General features: G+C 47.3%; 1 protein-coding gene across 1 annotated transcript in view; it reads right to left on the bottom strand.

Annotated features, from left to right (window-relative positions):
* The window catches only part of FRMPD1 (FERM and PDZ domain containing 1), a 179,554-nt gene that overhangs the window by 4,996 nt on the left and 160,946 nt on the right, over window positions 1-13,612 (bottom strand). The window contains 8 exon segments of the mRNA XM_079113509.1: window positions 441-1,247; window positions 3,503-3,647; window positions 4,544-4,726; window positions 6,619-6,714; window positions 6,857-6,983; window positions 8,119-8,255; window positions 9,131-9,250; window positions 10,387-10,512. Of these exon segments, the coding sequence (XP_078969635.1) occupies window positions 441-1,247; window positions 3,503-3,647; window positions 4,544-4,726; window positions 6,619-6,714; window positions 6,857-6,983; window positions 8,119-8,255; window positions 9,131-9,250; window positions 10,387-10,512 (1,741 nt within the window).

Below are 13,612 nucleotides of genomic sequence, written 5' to 3'. Positions count from 1 at the left end.
CAGGGTCCTTTGGACCCCAAAAGACCTTCAGTGTCACTGACAGTCTGTCAGTTACAGTGTCTTGCTTCAAGGTCTCATTTAAGGTAGCCTCAGGGTCAACAAAGACACAGCCACCTCGTCTGCTGGGTATTTCTGTGAAACCCTTTTCTTTTTTGTAAATTCTGTCCATAGGGCCCAGCCCATCTGGTACCTCTTCTTGGAACTCCTTCCCACTGGGGAATGAGTCCCTCCCATCTCTGCTCGCCCACAATTCTCTGAACCTCGCTTGCAGCCCTCACTGAAGGCCACGATGCTGGTAATCTGATCCAGGGAAAACAGGTCTACCTTCTTGAAAGTGGACAAGGACCCCATCTTACCCATGTGTTGTCCTCTCAAGCTTGGCCCCAGCCCCTTAGCAGCTGCCTGCGGAGCCTGCAGACCTGTTGGGGGTGGGGCCTCACCTGAGAGCATGTCTGGGGGTGTGAGCTTATCAGCTGCATCATAGTATTCTTCATCAGAGCTGCCATCCTCAAAGGCCAGTGGCGGGTGCAGGGCCGGGGCTTCCAGTGTGGAGTTGGGCTGGGGCTCAGTCCAGCCCTGCTGGCCCCAGGCTGGTGGGGTTCCTCCCTGCCGGGAAGCTGTGCTCTCTGAACTGTCACTCAGGCGGCTGGCTGGGGAGACACTGGAACACAGGCTGTAGTAGTTGTCCCGGCTGCCCTCATACAGCCTGGGGTCCACCCTGCCCACACTCAGTTCTGGCCCCCAGCTGCAGGTGTCAGAAGCTGACCGCCGGGCACACTCTGTCTTCTGGCACTGAGCACTGGCACTCTGGGCCAGGTCCAGGAGACAGAGGAAACCACTGGCTTCAATCCTGTTCCTCTCCTCCAGGCTGTCAGAATCTAGACCTTCCGGGAAGCCTGACGAGCCAAAGCGGAAGAAACCAGACCTGCTGGAGGAGCAGGCGTCCAAGTCATCCTCTTCCAGGGCATCCACAGACTCGCTCGAGCCACTGGTCCTGCAGCCCCGGCTCTCAGTGTTGGCTGAGTCGGATGCTTCAGACTCGGCACTGTCGGTGGTGCTGCCAGCCCCGCAGGTGCTCGCAGCCCTCCGGGCCTGCTCTGGAGTGGGGCTGTCCCCGGGAGGCTGGTCCTCTTTGACAGGCATTCTGCAGGGGCCCAGCTTCACCAGGCATCTGTCAGAGAGAGGCTCCAGCACACAGTCCACTTCGGAGGACTCCTCCGAGTCACTGCAGGCCCTGGACTCGTAGCCTGCAACACAGGGGACAGAGTTACAAAACAGCCTCCAGGACTGGCAGTTGCCTGTGTGACCCCTGCCTCATCCAGGAGGACACGCCTCCAGGGGGTTCGGAAGGGGACTGGCTCAAATCCTACTGCACTGACTGACACAGGATCCCCAATTCCGGCTTTTCCCCACACTTTTGGGCCAACTGTGCCCACATTTGTCTGAGCCACCTAAGGAGAGATGATTAGCCCACACTCCCTTCTAAAGAGGCCTATCCGTTCATGGAAACATGGTGGGTATTGAATTGGATTTTACTTTGCCATGGGCAGCAGCACCCAGGCTTGCCAAGCCCCTCCCTCAAGTCTTACTCTGTCCTATTTGAGCATCAAAACCAACCGGGGAATTATATTTAAAGCATAAAAAAATATCTTCAGTCCTACCCCTGTTGCACTGAGTCAAGTCTCTAGGGAGTGGAACCTGAGAATCTATTTTTAGCAATTTCATGGGGATTCTGAGGCTAGCCTGGCACCATTCTGAAAGCCTGGCCTTGGGGCCCATTGGTGCTGTGGGCCTTTCAGGGCAGTGGAAATTCATCCAGCTGCAGGTGGTCTTCATGGTGGCGCAGGGACACTGAGCCAGGTCTGCGGTCTCTCTCCCATAGCCGGCAAGTGATCTTTCTAGAACTTCTCTCTGATTACATCTCACCATGCCCTCTCATAGAAGGGCTGAAGCTCTCCCACAGGAGTTAAAGATTCTCATGCATGGCCTTGCTGCCCCTGTCACAGGGTGGACCTGACCCGCTGCTGGCCTCAGCAGCCTCTGTGCTCTCTCTCACAGTCGAGGCACCCCCTTCCACAGTTTACTCGTCCTTCTCACAGTGTGGCTCTGGTCCTTCTCAGCCTCCTCCTCACACACACCCTGTTATGGTTTGGTTGGATCTTAAATGTTCCCCCAAGGCTCAGGTTTCAAAGGCTTGGCCCCCAGTTGGTGGTGCACTGGGAGGTGGAGGAACTTCAGGAGGTGGGGCCAGTTGCAGGAAGTAGGTCAGTATGGCCTGACCCTTCCTCAGCAGCCTGGTCTGCCCTGACACTTCTTCCATAGTCTGTTGCTCTCCTCACAGTATGGCCTGGTCTCTCCCAAGGGGTACCTGTCACACTCCTCACAGTATGAATGGATCCCTCCTAAACAGCCTGGTTGCCTGCTGCCAACTTCCTCACCACACTCCAGCTACACACAGAGCTTCTCGCAGACCACCGCCTTGCCCGGTGTTCCTGCCTCCATGTTCCCTCTCCTCAAATGATTGCTCCTCCTTTTTGACCTGGTTAACTCCAGCATGTTCTTCAAGATCTATTTCAGATATTGCCCCCTCCAGAATTTATATCAATTCTAACCCATTTTACAGGAGGGATTTGAACATCTGTGGATTTGGGATCCCTAGGGGGTTCTGGAACCCATGCCCCAAAGATAACATGGGATGACTGCATTTTACTTTATTTTACTATTATCTATTCTCTTGAGATGATTTACACCTGCTTTACCCATGTGGTGGAAACACTATATGATGAAGAACACCTCTTCCCATCTCCACATTCCATAACATCATGTGGGGGCTTGAAATTGGCCATGATGGGAGTGTTTATACCACATACTTAGGCAGCTGCTTCAAGTCAGGGTTTTTCTCCTGCAGAGACAGTTGTTAAACGTTTATCAGCACAGCACTGGGAAAATGCTGCCCGGATACAACAGTGCTGACCCCAGAAAGTCTGATGGACGCTGGAGGCTGGGAGCTGGCTGGGGAGCCTGTGTGTCTCACCTGCCCTCCACTCCTTCATTCCTTACATGATACCATATCTGGTCTCTTTTGTCTCCAGCTATCTCTTGTAAACATGGAAGGTGGAGAATTTCTATTGTCATTCAAGAAAATGAAAAAGGTGCAGAGGCCTGGAGGGGAACCAGGCCAATCTACTTTCTCAACACATAAGTGACACTTCCTTTTGCTGAGAAATGATGATAAAATGCAGTGGATCTTAGAGATGATTTCAGCAACTACTATGGAGAAGCAGAGCAGTAGCATTCCTTGCTTTAAGAGAATTTCAGGTACACAGAAAACTTATTTGGGAAAGATGAACTGTTCACTTGGGAAATAAGTGGAGAAATACCTCTAATCACCTTGAGTTGAAGTCTGGGCTCAATTCAATTCACTACCACCCTTTGGGCTGCCCTTACCTACAAGGCTGGGGAAATGGGCCTGTCCTTCCTGGGGAAAGAATCAGCACCTCACCTTCTTCAGCAGACACACGGTGCACTTGTTTGTTTCCAGGCCAGAGGAAAATGGAGGTAACTGGATCAACAAACAGCCTGTAGTACCCAGCAATCAGGCAGGCTAGGTCTTTTGCACTGTTAGACTCTAGCAGCAACGACAGGACCTTTGAAGGCAAAGAGAAATCTTTTGCTTAGAAAAGGGCAAGGGAAACAAGGTCATGTGGGGCCAAAGAGAAATATCACATAAGCCTAGCCACGGTCCACTGACATTCACACCAATCAGGCTCCAAAAGACTTTGTGTACGCACATACACAATCGCCCCCGCACAGTGGGGTACCTACTACATTTACACTATGTCTCTTCCTCCATCCCCTACCCCAGCCCTGGCTCCACCCAGCTCATTCACACCATGGGGTCCCTTCGAGACCTGACCTAGAAAAAGAAACAGAGCAAGAACAAATAGCAGAATGAGGGCGCGGCGATAAGAAGAATAAAGCACAATTCTTGAGCATACTGGATTAAATCAAAAGAAGGAAGAGTAAGTGTAGGACCTTCCAGAGAGGCTCAGGAGGTACTCTGAACTATTTACCCATTTTAGTTTCTACCACTCAAAAACTCTTGGGCAGCCATTCTGGTCCCATGCATGTGATGAAATACTCTGGTGTTCCCATCTACCTTTACTGAACCCAACAGACTTTGGGTCCAGAACTCATCCAGAAAGCACATGATCCATCTCAGTTTATACAAGAACAAACAACCTCTTCTACTCTACTCCCCTCCCTCCCTCTCTCGGCAATCTCTTCCCAGAGGCCAGAACTACAAGAAATAAATCTGTTTGTTTTATATAAAACAAACAAACAAGAATCATTTTAGGACCTTCTCAGACTAATGTGCCCTGTTCACTCCTTGCCATTTGATGGGAGAAGATGGATAATCCATCCTCAAAAGCAGATGTTGAATATTAGATTTTGTTACTGCTTGAAATTCATATAAATGATCCTAGAATAATTTAGCCCCCAATTCCAGGAGCTGGATTCAGAATCTCTTCCCCTGAGTTACCTTAATGTCCTGAAGATACACTTTGACCATGCTCACTTTCTCAGACTCTTCCGTCAGCTCTACACGGCTGATGCTGGCAAACTCGGCCAACGTGGACATGATGTTGAGTTTGCTATTGATAATTTGACTAATCCCATATTTGGCTCCAACTAGAATGGCAATGTAGGATTCTCTGTCCTGTAACTGCAGAAGGGAGGAAGGGGTATTAGTTTGCATTCCGCAAGCTAGTGAAAATACAGTCCTCATTGAAGAAATGAGACCTCCCTCTGCAACCGCCTTGATTCCTACTTTAGGTCTTCACTATCACTCCCAGAGACTATTTCTGAGTATAGACTCTGCCTACAGCCAAATTAAAAAAAAAAAAAAATTAGCAGGGTGTGGTGGTGCACACCTGTAATCCCAGTGGCTCAGGAAGCTGAGGCAGGAGGATCGTAAGTTCAAACCCAGCCTCAGCAACTTACAGAGTCACTAAGCAACTCAGTCAAACCCTGTCTCTAAATAAAATATTTAAAAAGACCCAGGGATGTGGCTTAGTGGTTAAGCACCCCTGGGTTCAATCCCTGGTACCAAAAAACAAAAACAAAAAATTTCCCATAAGACCCCTTTCAGTAGAGGGCTGTTACCTGCTCCATAAACGCAATCTGTACTTCCTACCTCTGTGCCTGTGTTCATGCTGTCTCCTTCTCTAGGAATCTCTTCTCTGCTGTTGTTACCTATTGAAATCCTGATCCTCCTTTAAAAGTTTACATCAAAACTTACTGTCTACAGAAAGCATCTGCCTGGTCTCAGCCTCCTCCGAGAACAGCTTCTTTCTTCCACATTGTTCCCACACTATTCCCCCTGGGCTTCTCTGATCACACTGGGCATGTATGGCTTCTTCTAACTATTTCTACAATAGTTTTATATTCCATTCAAGTTTTATATTCCATTTTAAGTTCCTGACAAGAGGGTCTGTATCTACCTATATTTGTATATTTGCAAGCACCGTGAGCCATTGTATGTGACTGGCTGCTTTTCCCATTACCAGTTCTTTCTTTAAACAAGAAAGTTAAAGAGAGACTGGAGATAGAACTGCTCTTGGAAACTTTGGGAAGTTTTTCTTGTACCTTTAAAACCTTCCTTTCAGTGACTGAACTTTTTCCCACCTTTGGGGCCTTCTACTTACACAAAAACTCCATCCATTTCCCTGCTTTCCCTAACTACCTCACACTCTTCCTTTCTCTCAAAACATTGGTTCTCTTCTTCCTTCTATGTTGCAGTCAGCTGTCTGATTAAATGGATCCATCACTGAAAATAACTGAGAGGCAAATCAAATCCTCTGAAAGCAGTTTGTTGATATTAAAAGAAAACAACAGTGCACACACACAAACAATAAACAAAAACACTCTAGCGGCTAATTGGCTTTGTTCTGGAGAGTTCTGGGACTGACTGTGTGGTGGGGAGACTCCCTTCAACCACACCCCCAGATGCTGACTGTTGAAAGCACCAACTCTAGGCCTAGGCACCAAGAAGAAGCCAGAGGAAGAAATGGCTCAGAGCAGAGGGCTCTTCTGCTTCTCTTATGCCTACCACTCAGTTCTTCCCTTCTTCTGAACAATCAGGGTCCCACCCCAGCAGTCAGTCTAACATTCCTATTTCTCCTTCATGAGTCCCAATTTTTTCTCTTCACCTTTATGTGCCCAAAGCTTCAGAGTACACTGCTTATAATACCCTTCACTCAGAATGCCTTTCCACTACACCGACCTCCGGCCCCATGCAACCTTCTCACCTGTCCTTAATGCCTTTTCCTTCCTGACACACCCTACTTTAGCAGTGGTGTGACAGCCCTCTGCCTGTCTCATGGTTTGCTCTGTCTTGCTGGGTAGCTTGTTTCCTCCTTGAGGGCAGGATGATTCAGCTCCACCTCCCCCAGCATCTTCCACAGGGCTGATCCCAAGCAAGGGCATGATATATACTTGCCTATGGCATGATATTTAGCTCCCTGGACAAATTCTAGTACATGGCAGAGGTCTCAGGACACACTGATTTGCAGAGGACTATATGTGAGTAGAATTCCACAGTTTTCTGATACATACCATTAAAGTAGCATTAAAGATTTTCCCACCATATGTCTTGAGCTCCCCAAGGATCTGTAGATAATTTAAACGTAGCTGAGCCGCAGAAATAAGTTGCTGAAATAGGAAAAAAAAAAAAAAAAAAAGATTGTTGAAGTCAGAGTTACTCTTGCCTAAAATCCAGGCAAGTTGAAAATGTTTTCCCTGAGGCTCACAACAGACAGCTGGGTGGGGTGGGCAGAGGCTGCAGTAGCACTACCTTCTGTCGGGGTTCCAGCAAATTCTGGTTCCTCTTCATGTGGAAACTAATGGCTTTCTTGATGTCTTTGCCTTTCATGTTTCGGAGTAAAGTTGGAGATATAAAGTTCTCTATTCCCCAGTCTTTCCTGCCACGAGACATTGGAGACAAGCAGGCCCTTTTGGACAGTGTACTTGGCTTTAATGAAGAGCATAATTACATTTCACTCAGTACTCATTGTTCCCATAATTCAGCAATTATAAGCCTGCTTCTCCAGCAGAAGGAGTGTGTGTGTGTATGTGTGCGTGCATGTATGCTTCCCCCCAGCAGACATACATCAATACACATACTCCACACAAACCACCACAGACATTCAGGAATCAAATTCCATTGACCATTCTGGCAGCAGATGACTCTTGGCTTGGTGTGGTGTGATACTCCATTAATCAGAGCAGAAGTTCTCGATCGTTTTCAAGATAACATGTGACATGTGTGACATGATCATGTATAATGTATTTTTTTTTAACCAATCTAGGGAATTAGAACACAGGTCCCCAAACATGCTAGGCAAGTGCTTTACCACTAAGCTAATATTCCCAGCCCAAACATTAGTTGGGGCAACCAAGAAGTACCTGTGAATCCTCAAAGTCAAGCTTCAGAACCGTGTTAGCCTAGCAGCCCCAAAATTCCCCACAAATTTGTTAAAAGTACAGCACCTCAGACCCCTCTACCCTAGAGTTTTGACTAGTACATAGGGGGTAAGAGCAAGAATCTATTCTGTTTTTAAAATATCATTTCCCTGTATGATTTCGATGCCAAGGCAGGATAGAGCTGAGATTTGGTGGCAGGGGCTTGGCAAACCTGGGTGTTTCTACTCAGAGAGATTCTAAGCTTGGAATCAGGAGGTATTGAGATCCTAGGACTTGAAAATGCCGACTGGGGGTATAATGCAATAGGATTTGGTTTATACCCCAGAAAGAATTAAATTCTGAGGCATTTCTGCCTTTGGAAAAGCTTCACATTGAAGTTGCTGATTGACCAGAACATCTTTCCAGGAACTGGGAATGTACAAGGGAATTCTTTGGAGTTGTCTTCTGACCCAGAGGGAACAGCTGGGTTCTGACAGCCGGGTGAGTCAGGCTCGGTAGAAAAGGGTTCAGAGGGAAATGGATGGAAAGATGAGGATGAGGACGGACAGGCAGGTGGGTGAATATCAGTTTCCTGTGAAGTCTGGCCACCTGCAGAGTCACAAATGCAGCACAGCAGCTGTCCCCGTCACTCACTCAATGTACTTCAAAGAGATCTTCTGTGGCTGGGCGCATGCGTAGATCCGCTCCTGGATGTGTAGGGCTGCGAGCCGGAGTGCAGAGCTGCATTTCATTTCCACAGCAAAACGCTCCTGGAGCACATCACTGCAGCTCTAGAAGAGATTAGTTAGAGTAGTTGGAAAACAAGAACAGGCATATTGTGTCTCCTAGTTCTTTCTGGTGAAAGGCAACAGGACCAGGAGCTGAGCTTTGAGGCTTGACTCTGGCAGTTCTTGGCTGTGTGACCTTGGTTAAGTTACCAAGACTCTCTGAGCATTGGTGTCATCCACTGCTAAATAGAGACAGTCAAATCTACCTTACGTGGTTTCTGTAAGGCTTAAAAAAGATAAGGTATATGAAAGCAGATAAGAGATATATAATATGTAAACAGAGAGCACTGACAATATAATTGCTATTATTATTTTCTGCTACTATTTCTGTAAGACTTTGGGCAAGTTGATCCACTTTGTCTAGGTTATCTGTTCTGTAGAAAGCTGATGCCTCAAAAGATTCTTTCCATACAAATGAGAATGATGTAATAAATGTCACCTAAGGGTCAGCAGAAGGGAGGAAAAGACTAAGAGTCAAGGAACTAGGTTTTGGCTCTTCCACTAAGTCGGTCCCCCCCACCCCCATCCACATGACCTTACTAAGACTCAGTTTCATCATCTCTAAAATGAGGCTTTGAAGCACTAAAGCCCCATTTAGCAATAAAAACTGAAATGATAACAATCTGTAAATGGATTTAGAAAATGTATCATCCACATTCAGGACTAAGCCTAAATTTCATTATTATACTGCAAATCTCCTATTACAGCAACTCAGTAACAGGAAAGGGAATTCTGAGGGATAATCAGGCCCATTCTCCTTCAGAAAAAGGTAATCCCTACTAGAGTTGCTTCATTGCCTGGAGCTCATGTTCAGAATAACCCAATGTGCCATCTTTGAGGACAACCACCATTATTTCAGGAAGCACAGACCCAGTCACCTGCAGATAGAGGTACTCAAAGGCCACAGGGTCTTCTTTTAGGAGGTCCAGGGGATCCTTGGGGACAAAGCACACCCTGAAGAGGCAGCGGGAGTCATGTGACTCCTCCCTTTCTACCACCTGCCAAGAGTAAAGAAGATACTGTTAATCTTCTAGCTGCCCTTGAACTTGTAGCTATTCCACAAAACAACTTCAAAAAGAAAAAAGACAATGAAAGATGGCCCCCAGTTTCTATCTGAGTGTTACCCAAGATAGTCAGTGACCTTCATTCCTGATCTGACTCCTTTTCCCATGGGTACAAAAAATAAAAAGTTCAAAAGAGCGATGTTTCCCAATGACCCATCTCCCAGTTTCCCTTTCCAATTCCTAAAGTGCCTCCAGAGGTAGTCCATGGATATGTGTGCATTGATACATGTAGATTCTTTTCCATAAATAATAACGGTCTAAATACCATTCTGCACCTTATTTTTTCACTTAAACTATCTTAGGGATTAAATTTGATTTTCTTTTTCAATGCGAATGCAATATGAATAATCTGAAAAGGAGTTTGCAAGCAGCAAACTTTCTAATGGGACAGGGATAGGGCCAGAACTCGCCTGCAATGAGGAATACGCAGAGTGGCTCCCCTGAGGCCAGGCCTTACTCTTGCTGGCCCCCTGCTTAAAAGTCCCCTTCCCTTTCTGATGGTTCAACTCCTTTCCATCTTCCACACTCAGCAAGGATATGTTGAACCGACCAAGGATCTGTTGTTTGGCTTTAGAAAGTGGGTACAACAAATAACTGGTTGGCTGAACAGCTGAATGGTGCCCAGGGACCAGCTGTGTTTGCCCTGTCCTGACATCAGGCCCATCTCAGTGGCGTAAGTCCCACCAAAAAAGGCTTGGACACAGCAACCAGTGCTTCCCTAACAGCTCAATGCAGCAGGTAGAGGGGAAGCTCGTAAGAGCCTGGAAGCAAAAGCCGGGGCTCTATCAGCTGGGTTACCTTGAGTGAGTGGTAATCACTTTAGCTCTCCATGTCTCTATCTCTGTATTGGTAAAATGGGGACCTTAAATCTGTGCCCTGCCTACCTCATAGGAGCAGATAAAAATCAGGCCTGTTTCTCATCCTATTATCTCCAGGCTGAGAAAACTCTGAGCTTCCTGGGGCAGAGAAAGTATATCAAAGCTGAAGAAGTGCTGAGTACTGCCCAGAAGGTTCTGGCTGAGGCATGCAGCTGGCCCAGGCCTCCCAGGAGCAAGCTTCGTCCTCCCTACCTGCTGGATGAGCTCCTCCTCATGCAGTAGGTGCAGACGTGAGACGTTGTACTGCTCTTCCAGGGCCAGGGCAAAGTACTCAATACTTCGGATCGACAGCTTCTCCTTTACAGTGAGGATGATGTCCTAGCAGGCAGAGAAAGTCACAGAGTCACCCGAGGAGCAGGAAGGACTTTCCTGGCCTCATTGCTTCCCAGTGCAACCAGGGAAGCAAAAGCCTGTGCTGCCAATTCAGTAGGGCTCTAGCTCCTGCGAGTCAGGCTCTCATGGCCCTTCATCCTGCTCCCCTGAGCCCTAGACTCCAGCACCCCCAACATGGCCACTCACTTTTGCATGACTTCCAAAGCTGAAGCCATCAGTGGAGGTGTCTATCTCTCTCCTCAATGTCTGTGGCTTCATTCTCTCTGGAGTCTCCAGTCTGCATGGTCAACTGCTTTCCAGGCAGATTCCCACCACCCACCTTACACATAACTATGGGAAATTGTCCTGACATTTCCAACCTCAGTTCTTCCTCTGTGAAATGGAGGAGGAGGATGCCTACCCTCTCACAGTGGCTGGCAGGATGGAATGATAATTATGGCTGTGCTGAGATCTTAGAGTTGCTAGCCCACTCCCCTGGTTCACCATGGTGGCTTTCCCTCTGTCACAGTGATTGCCTCGGGGCACTCACACATTGTTCACTCTCATTGCACACTTTTCCTATTACTCTTCATAAGGCTGCTTCTCTCCCTTCAGAATTCAGCTCAAATGTCACCTCTTCAGAGAGGCCCTCTCTGGCCTCTGTATCCCAGTTATTCTCTGTTCCAGGGCCATTTTATTTCCCTCATCATTATTTAATATTAATTTCTTTAAAACAACTATGTTTTTTGGTACAAGGTAGTATAGCAAAGTTAAGTGAATGGGTTCAAGACCTAGACTGGCACTTACTGGCTGTGTGTCCCTGGACAAATTGCTTACTTTATGCCTCCATGTTTTTCACCTGTAAAATGGAAATAATATTGATGCCTACAATATTGTTTGTATATTAAATTAATTTTCCCTGCATAAGGCACTAAGAATAGTACCTGGCAGATGGTAAGTATTCAATATATGCTAACTGCTCGTGTTTGTTTTCTTATTATCTTTTACCGCACATAGATGGTAACTCTCTGGGAATGTGAACCTTGCCTGTCTTGTGCTGGGCACTTACTAGATGCTCAGTGAACTTCCCCTTGATGAATTGTCATCATCAACTCATCACAGGAGTCCTCAAAGAATCTGAAATTCAGTAAGTCCCAAGCCTTTAGGTGCTACTGCTCCTCAGGACTCCTGATTCCGAATCCCCTTTTTACTTGGCTCCCTTCCTTTCCATGACTAACCAGTGACTAAGTCCTGAAGAGTCTTTCTGCTTCTGCAACTCAACAACAGTAACTCAGGGCCTACTGTGTGCCAGGCTTTGTGCTGGTCATGATGGAAACCTGTCTCTTGCCTGGCCTTTCTCCAGACTCCCACATCTCTGCTGGCTTGAGCTCACACATTCCTTCTGGCTTTGTAGGGTGGTGTCCTCTGAACCCTCCTACTACCCATCTGTCTTCCACCTTGCATCCAGAGCAGAGGTTTGCAAACCATAGCCCACAAGCCAAGTCCAACCCACTGCCTATTTTTGTAATTAAAGCTTCCTGGGAACGAAGCCATGCCCACTTGTTATGATGGCAGAGATGAGTAATTGCAAAAGTTTTCTATCTGGTCTTTTACAGAAAGGTTGCTGAATCCTGATCTAGAGGAACTTGTCTAAGCCTTGGTCATTCCCTCCCTCCCTTGTTCGAGAACATTCAGTGACCCTCTAGGACTTGTGGACCAAAATCCAAACTCCTGAGTTTAATATTCAAGGCTCTCAAGCATTAAATGCTAACCCACTTTCCCAATGCCCCCTGCTCACAAACCTCACGTACTTGCCACACTTGTCCATCTCTGGGTGTCTGCCCATGTCTGGATGCTATCTTCACACCATTCCTGGTCCATTCCTGTCAAAAGCCCATCTACCTTTCCATGTCTGCCACATAGGTTGCTGTTCCCTGGAAGCCTTTCCTTGCCACCCATCTGGATGTTCTCGCTCCCCTGAGCCTGTATCAAACCATTTCAAGTTTGTGTCTACTGTGTGTGTGTGTGTGTGCGCGCGAGTGTGTCTGTGCATGTGTGAGAGTGTGTTTTGGCTACTGCCCATTATCTACAGCTGCATCAGCCCACCTGAACCTGCTCTTCCCTACTCCCAGAAGAGTTGGGCTCCATGTTTACTCTTTTTTTTTTTTTAATTTAATTTTTTTAGTTTATTATTTTTATGTGGCACTGAGGACTGAACCCAGTGCCTCATATGTACTGGGCGAGTGCTCTACCACTGAGCCAGGACCCCAGTCCCCATGTTTACTCTTACATGGTTTTTAATGATAGAATAACGTTGCTTCTTCACTACACCACTTCCTCCCTTGTTCATTTGCTATATCGGTGTCATCCTTTATTGTCTCTGGATAAAATCCAAACTCTGCTGCCTGGTACTTGAGGCCCTCCAAGCCCACTCCCCAGTGATCCCCTCAGCAAACAGCCTGTGCCCTGCTACAACCGTTTGCTATTGCCTGGGCAATGCCCATTTTCCTGCTCTCTGCATTTGTTCATGCAGCTCCCTCAGACTGATGTGTACTCCACTGCACAACCGCCGGTTGCTGCCCGCCCGTGTTGAAATCTTAGTTGCCCTTCACAGCTCAGTTCAGGAGCAGCTTCTTCCCCAAGCCTTGGCTGGCATCCTGGCAGCATGGAAGAGACGTGCGTGCCTGGCACACACAGCGCTACCTTGTCCCTCTCTTCATAGCCCTGATTTCATCTTGCCCTAGGAAATCTAGAATATACACCCTCCCTCAACTAGACTGCAGGCTCCTGAAGTCAGAGACTCCCCTTTACCAGAGCATCTCAAGTGGGTGCTTGTTAAGTACAAGTTGAACTGACTTTAAGGCAAAACAGAATGTGTGGGGGCTTGGGCCCGTCCCCTTATTTTACCTGGGTTTTTAGTTACTCTTGTATTTGAATAGCAAATGGAGACAAGAGGCAGAGTTGTGATAGTACCCTGGGCTAGTCACTTCACCTCTGAGTTCCAATTTCCTCCTTTCCAAGAGGTGACATGAATTCTTGCTGTGGTTGTGCAACTAAATGAGAACACAGTGCCTGGCTTATCATAGGTGCTCAGACCATGGAGGTT

This window comes from Sciurus vulgaris (genome assembly GCF_902686455.1).
Source record: "Sciurus vulgaris genome assembly, chromosome: 15".
Classification (NCBI taxonomy): domain Eukaryota; kingdom Metazoa; phylum Chordata; class Mammalia; order Rodentia; family Sciuridae; genus Sciurus; species Sciurus vulgaris.
This window is presented reverse-complemented; position numbering and strand designations above follow the sequence as displayed.